We start from the raw sequence: 12,022 nt of genomic DNA on the forward strand, positions 1-12,022 counted from the left end.
GGCCAAGGTGGATAAACAGCATGGATTACTTTGCTTGAAAATAGGATTGTTGATGAAGGAAAGAAAACAACAACCAAAAGCGTATTGATTTTGCAAACATCTCTTCACTTACAGGTACACATTTAACTTGTGAACTTTGGTCTGAATAGGTAAGAAGCCCTTGACTAGCAGAGATACTGATCTGAATAAGCAGGATGTGCATTTTGGGTTCAACACATCCCCTTGCAGACACCCACCTCAAGGTAAGTGCTGAACAAAATGGGCTCAGAATGAGGCTCGCTAGAACTTAAATAGGTTTGTCTGGGGCCAACATCTGCCTTTCAAAACAATGCTGCTAAATAGGATTCCGCTAAGCCTTGATCTTGCTCATTTTCAAAATCCTTCCTTGTCACTCTGTGGCAGGACAAGTGGCACTCAGACAGGCCCAGGTTGGTGGATTTTCCAACTAGATGGGACCATCCTGTTTGCCAAGCACAGCCCCCCCTGGATGGGAGGAATGTATTTGCTTGTTATTTAGCTTCTCTCTTTTTCCATTTGTGCGTTGTGTAAGTTACCCATCTTGCAAAATCAAGAGATGAATGAACCTGTGTTGATTTAAATGCTTTGCATGAGAAGTATGCAGGCAATAAACATTATTTTTTACTCCAAATACTGCCTTTTAGTCCTCTTCTCATAGGAAGCCAGAAAAATACCAGAAATATTTTTTATACTGGAGCAAAAGAACAATGCCAGGAAACACTAACATCAACTCCAGTAACTTATACAGAAATGTGGGAAGTATGTCTATTTAAGTGACAGACAACTGGGGCGCTTCTGCAGATTCCTCATACAGGAACTAATGAATTATCTAATGACTAAATTATCTCCGGGCTTTGTGTTGATTAATAAAAATGCTAACAAACAAGGCAGTGCAAATGCTATGCAGCTCCAGCATGAAAAAAGAAACAGAAGAATACCAGCCACATAGAAAATAACTTACTGTTAAGGTTCACATAAAGATAAATACTAGTGTCATTGTATCACTAATTTCTCATAATGAAAGGAGTCTATGCAAATGGCCCAGATTAACAAGCAAACCGAAGGTTTTGTTTGGGAAGGTGGGGATAATGGGAGAGTGGGTAGGTCCACTGTTTGAAAAAGTCTGAGGACCTCTTGGATTCATTACAAGAGTACATTCTACTATTTGAAGGCTTCATAGTTTGATATTCTGGCTGGAGTCCCTGGCACATCTGGACATTGAATTTAGCGATGTGCTTGGTATAAACTCTGCTACTGCATTTATTCAACTCACGTACACAGAAATTAAAGAACAAAGCAGAGGTACAGTAGCCTCTAAACCCTCTGTAATCTTCAGCAGTATCTCAAGCCCTCTAAAAGCATCACTGCCCTAGTCTTTTTCCTTGACTCTTTTTGTGTTTGTCTTACAAGTAGCAGGTAAATTATTCTATGTTCACAATTTGGCTAACCTTACAGCCATCACAACATGCAGATAGGGCACAGAAGACAGAAAGGGCCTATCGGCTGTTGGTAAGTGAGGAAAATGTATGTTAAAAAAGTTAGGAAACGTTAGTATCAGCATTTGGAAGAAAGCTTTAATGTATGTTTGGCTTTTCTTCTTAGACCATATGTAATTTTTTGAACTTCTCAGTGACACTGAATCTCAACTTTTAAAATGGTGATTCCAAACAATTAGTGCTTAGCAGATTGGGAACTCTACTAATCTTATCATGACTAAACCAATGAGCAAGTCCAAATGCCAGATAACAGCATATATGTGCATGTGTTTTTTATCTCCCTGGATTATCATGCTGCTCAAAATAGCTTTGCTCTTCTTTCTTTCTGTGTCTGTTTTTGATTGATCTCAGTTTACCTCACTTCTTTTTAATTTGTTTACAGACAATCGTGCATCTTGTTTAGTTTCATCTGATACTGTCTACCTTCCTCTCTATCAGAATCCACATGCAGCAGAATGAGCTTCGGTAAAATCAATGGGAAAGTGACACAAATGAAAAGGCCAGTGTATTCTTTGAGTAAGGTCCCAGTAGTATTTACTGCTCACAGAAGTCATCTTCTATCTGTCCTATCTATAGGACAGATACTACCCGTTTAAACCCGTGTTGAATGTTTTTTACTTGTTTTTCATAGAATCATGGAATGGCTTGGGTTGGAAAGGATCATAAAGATCCTCTACTAACATCCAACCCCTACCTGATCAGAATTGTATGGGAAGTGCTGAGTCACAGCCTGAACCACTGATTGATCACCTGAGGCAAGCACCGAGTCAGCCATGGAGCACAAGTGAAGGCAATTCAGCTGTGTGACGAAGAGGTGGAGCCTGGCTGCACCTCTCCTAGACCCCATTTAAGGGGAGGGTCTCTTTCTGGAGTGTTCTCTTGGTGCAGCTTTCCTTGGCAAATCTAGAATCTTCTGGTGCAGGTGAGGAATTTTCTTTCCTTCCCTTGTAGCACCTTTCTATTGTGCTGGTCCTTCTGTTATTGCACCTTTGTTATAAAGTCTTTCCTATTGCAGTGATCTGTCTAATTGATACAAGAATCATACCACCAACTCCTCACAGAGGGATCTAAGGAGTAATTGAAAATGATATTCATTTCTTATTTCTCTCCTTTTTTTTTTTTTTTTTTTTTTTTTTAAATAGTGGCTGCTAAGTGGTGCATGTAGGCAGACCTCAGTGCAATGTTGTTATTCAAGAGAACCTCCATCCGTTTACAACCCCTCTCCTGTAGTAGCACGCCAACCCCCTCCTTTAGCAGCATGCACATCTCAACAGTATTATGATGAATGTCTGACCTTGACCCACATCCACTTTGAGTTGCTGTATAATTTGGTGAACGTAGAAGTGCTTGAGGCTCCACGTGGGCCCAGCCCTGAGTGCTCCCAAGGTATGGTAGGTCTGCATTTCTGTGTAACATCCTTCTAGCTTCCTTGGAGGCATTTAAGATTGCAATTAATTTATATTCATCTAAACAGATTATCCTTAGCTTCAAGCAAATGAAATCTATAAGCAGATTGTGAGGATGAGAAAGCAATTTTTTAGTGAGATGAATGGATTAAAAAAATAAGACAAAGGTCTGACGACTCAATCAGCTATAATCTTGATGGCAGACCTTGAGAAATATAGGTCAATATGTTTAACATTTGGTACTTTAACATTCCAGAGATTTAGATAATTCTAAACTTGAGAGCAATTGACTTTCAAAATGTTTTAAAGACAAAATGGAATAATTCTCTCATATCTTGCCATTTCCATTCAGTCTGATCTTTACCATATTGTGTCCCAGGTTGAGGTGAGAGGTGCTTCATGCGCAAAGTAAAGAGGCTTCTGCCTGCAAGGACTGCCAGCTCTTTTGTGGCAGCTCTTTTCACTTTAGAAGTGGGAACCAGCTGAATCCAGCAGAGATCACAAAGCAGGTCTGTCTACTGTCATAGTTCATAGCCCAGTATGCACCAGAAGATTCTAGGTTTGTTCTAGGACTAGGTGCAGTATTCTAGGTGCAGTATGTATGAATGAGAATTAAATGCAGCTATGGTTCATCTTGATAGGCAAGGCATGGGTTGGGTTGAGTGCTCACTTATCTCTCTGTCTAACAGGCAGTAACCCTGGGCAGAGAACTAGAGGATGTGAGCTCTTGAATTAACCCAGGTGAATCAGGAGATTAGGGACAGACTTCTCAAGTCTCACACACTGCACAAGTAAATAAGGAGCCGATCCCTGAATGAACTAAGCCAGTTCAGGCACCAAACTGAAAAAATCACTTGGATGCTATCTAGATAGGTGTGCAGAATATCATCCTTCAGCATGCAAACATGTCACTGCTGCTTACAAGATCCTGGAGCAAGGTCTCGGGTGAGGACTGACCCATGTCTGTCCCCTGCATACCAAAATTATATGTTCAGCTCTGGCAGAGCTGCAGTAGTTTATAAGCAGTGCAAGTATTGGAGATGCTCAGTTTGTTTTTGTGGCAAAAAGCTTACAGCATGAACAGACTTGACAGGTACACACAGCCAAGCAGAAAGTTTATTTGGTAAACATGTATTTTTAGTCACATAAGAAGGCTCTGGCTCTAGCAGACAAGAAGCTTCACCGTAATGTAGGCATCACGTTGCACAAACAGAATGTGTTGATCTAAACTCCAGCAGAAAACCAGTGCTCAGTGAAACAGTTTAAAGACTTAAAGAGCCAGTTGTTGCTGGAAGCAAAAGGGCACAAATCCACAGGACTAAATGTTTTTCTTGTTCCTGGTACGTTATGACAAGCAACTTGCAGTAGTTGCAAACAACTCTGAACTGTACAGTGTTGACAGCTGGGTAAGATGTTTTCCAGCCAGAGCTAGAATTAATTACACTGCTCTAAATTGTCTTTATTGACTTCTGCTTTATTTTCTTTCCGCATTAGAAGAAGAAAAAAGGGGGCAAACAAACAAACCCAGCACTAGAACGTCCCGTTCACAACGCAACAGCCGGAGGACCACCACACCCCATGCCTCCAGCCAGCCACCCGACCAGGCAGCGTGGGACAGGCACAGCCCAGCCCCGCCCCCCACACACCACCCCACTGCGCATGCGTATGGAACGGCGCAGGCGCAGAGCCGCCGCCCCACCCACCCCAAGATGGCGGCGCCCAGTATGGGAGGCGGTAGCTGAGGGCGCGCGTGTTGCGGCCGCACCTTCCCGCGTGCAGGTAACCGTCCCCGGCCTCCCGCCAGCACGTCTCCAATCTCCGCCCGGCCCCGTCCGCCCTGCGCCCTCCGCGCCTCAATCTTCCTCTCCCTCAGTCTCCCCGTTGCTCTGCTGGTTCTCCTAGGCTCCCTTGCCTGTGTGCTACAGCATCACTGCTATGCAGAGTCTCGAGCTGCGTTCCTTTCCATTCTGTCAGTCCGACCTCATGCTCTTTTCAAACTACTGCCGTGTGCGGTGCGTGTCGCGCAGCCTGTGGCAGTGGGGAGGGGTGCCCGTACCTGTGGCACTATGCTTGTCCTCAGCTGTGCACACACCAGGGAAGGCCACGCCGTACATACGCTGCTTGTGCTGTCCTGTGTCCTGCACGGCCTGAGGAGTGCATGAAAGGGGTTGGGGAGATCCCACCCTTATCCCTTATCTCAGTGCTGAAAGCGGCTTCTGGAGGGAAGGACAGAGCTCCGTTCTCTTACAAAGCCGAAGTAATAGGATCGATAAAGAAATAGTAAGAATTACAGTAAATTAGGCAAGTACTAAAAAGTTCTTGTTGATTTTGTGCTGCATGTATAAGTGTCATCACGCTGTAGAGGCTAGGAAATGGAGTGGCTTCTGAGTAACTTGTACACAACTGTGCTTGGAATCCTGAGTCCAGTTCTGGATTTGTTATTACAATTGAGAAAGGTTTTAGAGATTTAGCAAGGAAAAAGTTCAAGGCACTGCCGTGTGTAATTAAAGAGTATTTAAAAGAGACTGCTAGTTAAGGAGGAGAGAAAAGTGCAATTCTGAAGGCAGGCAATGAGGCGGACAGGGAAGGCATGTGTATGCATATATGTGATGTACAGTAAAGAAATACAGCGTGTAATGGGGGAAGAACAAAAGTTGGTTTATTCATGGTGGTTTTATTTAATGCCTTATTTTCTACTGTAGGAAAAAAAAAATCTGGTAAAATCAGTAAATGCTTCATATAAGAACTAGATGTTTTGTATTAGAGACGTGGTCAGTGCGCATGGTGGGGTGGGTTGGCGGTTGGACTAGCTGATCTTAGTGGTCTTTTCCAGCCTTAATAACTTCATGCTTCTGTATCTTATTGAGACCAGTCATGAGCTTGAACACTATTTGATCTTTTTCACATCTGAGTAATTTTTATTTTGGAACACTCATTCTGAAGCACATGAGGAGTTATTTTAATTGGGTTTTCAGTTTACGGAGAATAGATCTCTCTAGAACCAGTTTTTCTTACCTTATACAATTCAGGTCTGATTTAGTAAGTTTCCCAGGTAGTTCTAGCAGGAAGCAATACTGACAAGGAAACCCTTAGCACAATACTCTATTTAGAATGCTTAGCTGAAATCTACTAATTATAGTAATCCTCCCCCATCTCTTATCCTTGATGACAAATTCAGGAGTTTTACTGAATAATTTCATCCAACTTCCTCTTCTCCCTGTATTCATCTAAATGATTACTAACACCGTTAGCCCACTTCTATTCAGTCAGCTGAGTTCCTTGGGTCTTCAATGACTAATGATGCTTTTATGGGAGTTGGAGTGCTAGAGAAGAAATCTATCATAACAGTGTTGCTCAATGCAAGGTCCACAGTTCATTCTCTTAGATAAAACATAAATGCTTGTATGATTTAAGTGCATGGGAATAAAAAGCAAATAGAAAACAAAGTAATCTAAACTGAGCAAAAAAAGTATTTCAGAGTTACCAAGTTGCTGTATAATCTTATAACCTCTGGAATACTGCTCTGTATTGGAGACTGAGCTGTGTATTTTTATCTTTTTCAGAATGGACACGGTAGCACTAAGAATGCAGTTGGTTTGTCAGAGAGTTGGTGCCTGTTCCTCATGTTTGAACAAACAGATGAATGGCTTCTTGGCACTCGTTAAACGGCAGAGGAATCTGGTTCCTGTTTGTATCAGAACTATTTACAGCGAGACGGGGAGATGGGAGAAAAGCTATGGGCAGGAGACAAGGAGAAGAGTGGAAAACTGGTGGTTCCCAAGAATAAAGGAGCAGTTCTGCAGAGTTTCAGAAACAGATGTAAGCGTTGTGAGAAATTTACAAATTATGTTTGATGTTTTTGTATCCTTAAAATAAAACTAATTTAAAAATCCTTAAAGCAATTAGCTCACAATGATGAGATTTATATTATAGTTGAGAGGGGAATGTTTTTATAAAATAGTAGATTATTAAAAGCAAATACTGCAGTAGGTGGGAGAAGGAAGGAAGAACACGGTGTTCAGCAGAATATGAGCTTGTAAATGTACACAGTGTTTACTCAATTATTTCTTCCAATTTTGTATTACATTCAGAAATTATTTAAAGCATTAAAGCATTTTACTTTCATGACTTTTTGAAGTAATGTTCTGTGTGCTTATGACAAGCTATTATACTGGGCACTGTGATCTTTGTTGCAGGAAGTTGCTTTTTTTAAACAATGTGTTCTGTTTTAAAGTGAGTTAGAAGTAATGAGTAACTTACAGAAAAAAATACATTCCCATGCAATGAAAGATGTTGAAAACAACCGTAGCCTCTGTATTTGACTCTTTGATTTCTCAGTTACGCTCAGTCACATAGAGATGAAAACTTATTTTTGGCCCCCTCTTGTTTGCATGTTCTTCTGTCCTAAAAATGTGCCCCTTCTCCAGCAAAACAAATCAATGCTATCCAACTGTCAAAGGTAGGAAGAGGGCTTGTTTTTTCTGACAAAGAAAACTGAGATGAAAGTAGCAGGTATGTGTACGTCTAGAAGGGAAGGCATGAACTTAAGCCTTTTTCCTTTTATTATGTGCTAATACATGTACATGTATGGCATTTTAAAGTGTGTATTTGTTTTGTCCTGACTGTTAAAGTAGAAAATTTCTTATTAAGAGGTAATATAAGTATGAATATAGAGCAGAGTTCAGAATAGTAAATCCCCATCTTCTTTTTTTGTTGTTGCATCGTTATTAAAAGAAAAATAATGTAATAGCTTATCAAGCATGTATCAAAGATAAATTCAGTGGCAATCAAAACATTTTACGAATAAGTTATGGGAGATACCGTGTTTGATTTCCTTTGTAACTTTTGTCAGTCTACTCAAGCCTAACTAAATTAAATTTCAGGATAAGGATTTTAAGACTACTTTGTATCTGAGTGTAAGAGTAAAGCTGAGGAGTTTCACTTCAGTGGATCTTTGTACCATTAGAAGTGAGGTAGTTTCTCAGTATGTTACAAACAAACTTGGCCATGTGTGAGCTCCATATTCATTGTAAATACAATGTAAAACGCTTACTGAAACTTTATCTATATATATATATATATAGTATATATATATACATATAAAGTTTATCTGTCGTTCTCTTTAGTTGATTGGAAGCATTAGCAGTATGCAGGTAACGCCATACAGCTGCTATGGTACAGAGTGCTGATTGTTAAGCTGCTGGCAATTTATCTTCAGTTAAGTAACAGTTTATTAAAAATGTGATTTTCAAGTGTCATATAGCCATCAATATAAATTGATGAGGGGGCTGCGAAGTCTCGTAAAACATCTCTGCAGGCCCCAACTTTGGAGTTTGCAGGACTTTTGCTGAGGATCTGGATTTTGTTTCTTTTCATGGTAGTTTGTAGTTTGTAATGTACATGTGTATTTATTCCAGGAAATGCTGACTTGTGGTTAAAACTTTCTAACAATTCCTTTTTAGAAATCAAGACCAAAATTTTATGTGCTTTCTATGTTCCCCTATCCTTCTGGAAAACTTCACATGGGTCACGTTCGTGTCTACACCATCAGTGATACTGTTGCTCGGTATCAGAAAATGAGAGGGATGCAGGTAAGACAGGATCTGCAGTAGGGTTGGTTTTTTGTTTCCTATTTGTTTGTTTTCTGTTTTGTTTTCTGAATGTGTTAATATAATTGGACAGGAAATTACTGTTTTCTGAAGTCTAGAGAGGCTTAGTTGGATTATAAGCTATGAATGCTAGGTAGTGACTTTTCGACTTCTGAATACTGAAATTTGAGACTGTTAAAAAAATGTGATCTTCAGAGCTCGCTGTTGCTAACTGATCTTTAGAAACTATCTCTGATGGTGTAGCTGATGCTGTTTTCTGTTAGTGTATGGCGCAATGTCAGTGAGAAGTGTGTGTCACACTGTTGCTATGAGAGAAGACTGGAGGCCTGAATGAAATCTGTGCAGAAAATTGAGGCAGAAGTTTGTATCCTGTAGCTGAGAACATAAAACTGATAAGCCTCAGAAGTCAGCACCGTTCATGTCTCTGCTCCCTTCCTCCTTCCTCCCTCTCTCCCTTTTCTCTGTGCACTGAGCAGAGGGTATGGTTGAGAGCTTGATCCCTGCAGCCCATGGATGGGATCATGGTTGGTGCTCTGCCATGAAGTCTGGTGGGTAACATTTGAAGGATTTTGGTAGAATTGAGGCCTGAGTAACAAACATTTTAAAGGGAGAGAAGACATTTGGTAGGGGGAATTTGTTGAGAATGTGGGAAAGGGGAACATGGAAAGGGAGTATTCTATTTTGGAGTGGAGGGAAAAAAAGAAGAACAAATCACTTTAGGCAAAAATCTGAGTCTGAAAAAGGAACGAATGAGAGAAAAGATCAGTAAAACAGTAATCAAAACCTCAGAGTGCAAATGAAGGTGAAATGGAGAAACAAATGTTGGTTGTGGTACTAAGTGCATTCTCCTTGCTAGAAGTTCATGGATTTATTACAGTCCATGAGACTCTAAAGGTGTTGTTTCTGAATTAGTCAGTGTGTTGTCTTTCCAAATACTGTTAATTTGATGCCAATGATGGGACTACCATGCACTGAATATGTCCTATTTTACAGGAATGCATTCTCACACTTTTAAAATTACAAGAAAAAGGAAAATAACACAGACTTTTAAAGAGGAAAAAAACCACAATGTGTCTTTTAATAATAATCTGTCCCAACTTCTCTAAATGAATAGTTCAGCTCTCTTTTAAAAAAAATAAAATAAAATAGCCAACTGGAACCCTGATGAGACCTTTGTTCAAGACCACTGGACATACCCTTTCAGAACACAAGTTATCTCTCAGCAGCAATGGCAGAGATATCAGCTAATTTTCTGTTCAGGAAATGAGAACATGCTTCCTCTTGTTCTAGCTAAAGCAAAGAAAATGATTTAAGCATATTAGAGTGCCTGTAGAACTTCTAGTAGAAATTCAGCATGTTCTATCTTCCACTGCATTAACTACTTGGAGCATCTGTTTATGATTAGGCTGTGACTAGAGGTGGGCAGATAAGCAATACAGCCCTCAGGTACTATCAGAAAGCATTTAAGACTCTCAGATGATTTCTGAGTATATTGGACTAAGAGCTGTTGTGCTAATGGTGTGCATTAGCTTGTTCAGACTTCTACTTAGCCTAAAAACTTGTGTTTTTTTTTTAATAGTCATGCTAATTTCTCCATCAGCTAGATTTAGTTTTCATAACTTATTTTCTTCACACTGTTGATTTATTTGGCTTTAGGTGTTTTCTCTGGATGCTTTTGCAGTCATCCAATCTGTTAAAGATTTCCATTGTGATGGTTATAGGCTGTGATGTAATTGCCTTATTAGATACAAAATGTGATACGCCCAATAAAAGTAGTTTTCCCTGTGGTCAAGGAATTACTGAAATTCCTCTGTACACCAAAAGGAAACTTCAAGATGATACACACTAATACATATTTTTTAAAGTAATTGTCTTGCTTTTTTATTGCAGGAAGCTCAGCATTAGTATTGCATATTTGAAAATTGAGTGGCTGCTGATGTTTACATAGCAAATGTTTGTTATACAGTGAAGAGTGAGCAGTTACTATGAAGAGCATAGGTGGAAACATTCAGACTCACAGTGCTCAAGGAAAGCTTCAGACTAAGGCAACTTATTTGTTGTCCAGCAACAGCAAGGGAAGATAGCAGGGAGGGAAGGTTATTTCTACGTTACTTTATATGGCTGAGTAAGACAGTAATGTATGTTGAATAAGGTGGGGTTTTTTTAGAGAACGCCTTCATGAGAGAACAGTTTCTTTCATATTGATTAAATCTGAACAGGCAAAGAATTGGCTTATTTGATATAATACTTAAGGGTAAATTTGAATGGCTTTGCAAGTGGATTAGAGTTCCTTTAATAAATTGGAGCTGTTCTTTGGAATGTGTCCGTGGAATTTATTCATACTGGAGGTAGTTTGATATCTTAGCTGGGAAGATCATTTAGTGCTGTATTCACTTTTTCAAAAATGGAACTTGAGTATTTCTTTTTCCTGGCAGTATAGAATCTGGTTTTGTTTCAATAAAAATAGAGAGGTGATACACTCCTAGCTGCCAGAAAGCTGTACTTCAACAACTTGTGAAGTGGGAAAATACCTTTTTTTTTTTTTTTTTTTTTTTTTTTTTGCACTTCTTCCTCAGCTTTTGAGATAAATATTGCTTCAGCATAAAGCCATAGATGATACTAGTGACAAACAACACTGAAAATGGACAATCAAACAGATCACCTAATGAGCAGCAGCCTTATCTGTGATGCATGAATGCTAGTGATTTATTAAGTGGGGGGGGGGGATTGAATGCAAATGTAGCATCACAATAGGCAGTCACTTCTTCAATGTCCTGATGAGTGATGAGCTTTGCAGTGTTTGCTGTAGGAGCTACAGGAACGTGTCTGTGTCAGCACTGAGGTAATCAGCAGCACTGTGCCTTCGGGTTCAGCACGTTGGGTTGTGCTAATGGGCACTGAAATCCTGTTTGTTCTACTGGAAGATCTGACCGATGAAGCGCTGTCTGTTAGTCCAGCGCTCCTCAAATGCCTGTGGGCAGTGTGTGGGAAGCAAACTCCTTAGTGCATTTGTGTTAGGATGCTGGCTAAATACTTAGTAGGGTACATCTGTTAGATGATGACGACTTTACATTGTAATTGCTAAAGGTGAAGTTTGGAGACTTCGTGCAGGGGCTGTAAACAGTAAAGGTTACTTAGCATAAATGCAGTGAGCCACGCTTTTCCCAATAAGTAGCTTGCATATTTTAATTTACAATTTCTTATCTGTTAGTAAGCAAATATGGAGCTAAAATATGGTTTTCTTTTCTCTGTGAGCATACGTGTGTGTTGTGAAGTCAAATGCAAGGGTTTTGTAAGAAGTTAAGAAAGTTCCTATTCATTAGTTGAGAGTGCCAAGTACAAATTATAGATAGTCATGGTGATTTTCACCATGGCAGATATTTCCAGTCAGCCACTGCTCAGGGAAAAAGTATTTACCATTACTTTATCATGCTATCATTATCATGTCTTTGATAAATTCCAAAGTGGATAATTTTTGCCTCTCAGAGGATTG

The 12,022-nt window shown here is 39.8% G+C and overlaps 1 protein-coding gene across 1 annotated transcript in view; it reads left to right on the forward strand.

Annotated features, from left to right (window-relative positions):
* The first annotated feature begins 4,591 nt into the window (after positions 1-4,591).
* LARS2 (leucyl-tRNA synthetase 2, mitochondrial) overlaps positions 4,592-12,022 on the forward strand; it is an 83,068-nt gene continuing 75,637 nt past the window's right edge. Inside the window, exons 1-3 of the mRNA XM_042888493.1 lie at positions 4,592-4,699; positions 6,484-6,739; positions 8,383-8,511. Coding sequence (XP_042744427.1) covers positions 6,485-6,739; positions 8,383-8,511 — 384 coding nt within the window. The 5' untranslated portion in view covers positions 4,592-4,699; position 6,484. The remainder of the gene's footprint in view (positions 4,700-6,483; positions 6,740-8,382; positions 8,512-12,022) is intronic.

This window comes from Lagopus leucura, unplaced genomic scaffold, assembly GCF_019238085.1.
Source record: "Lagopus leucura isolate 7727_CA_CO unplaced genomic scaffold, USGS_WTPT01 Super-Scaffold_100157, whole genome shotgun sequence".
Lineage (NCBI taxonomy): Eukaryota > Metazoa > Chordata > Aves > Galliformes > Phasianidae > Lagopus > Lagopus leucura.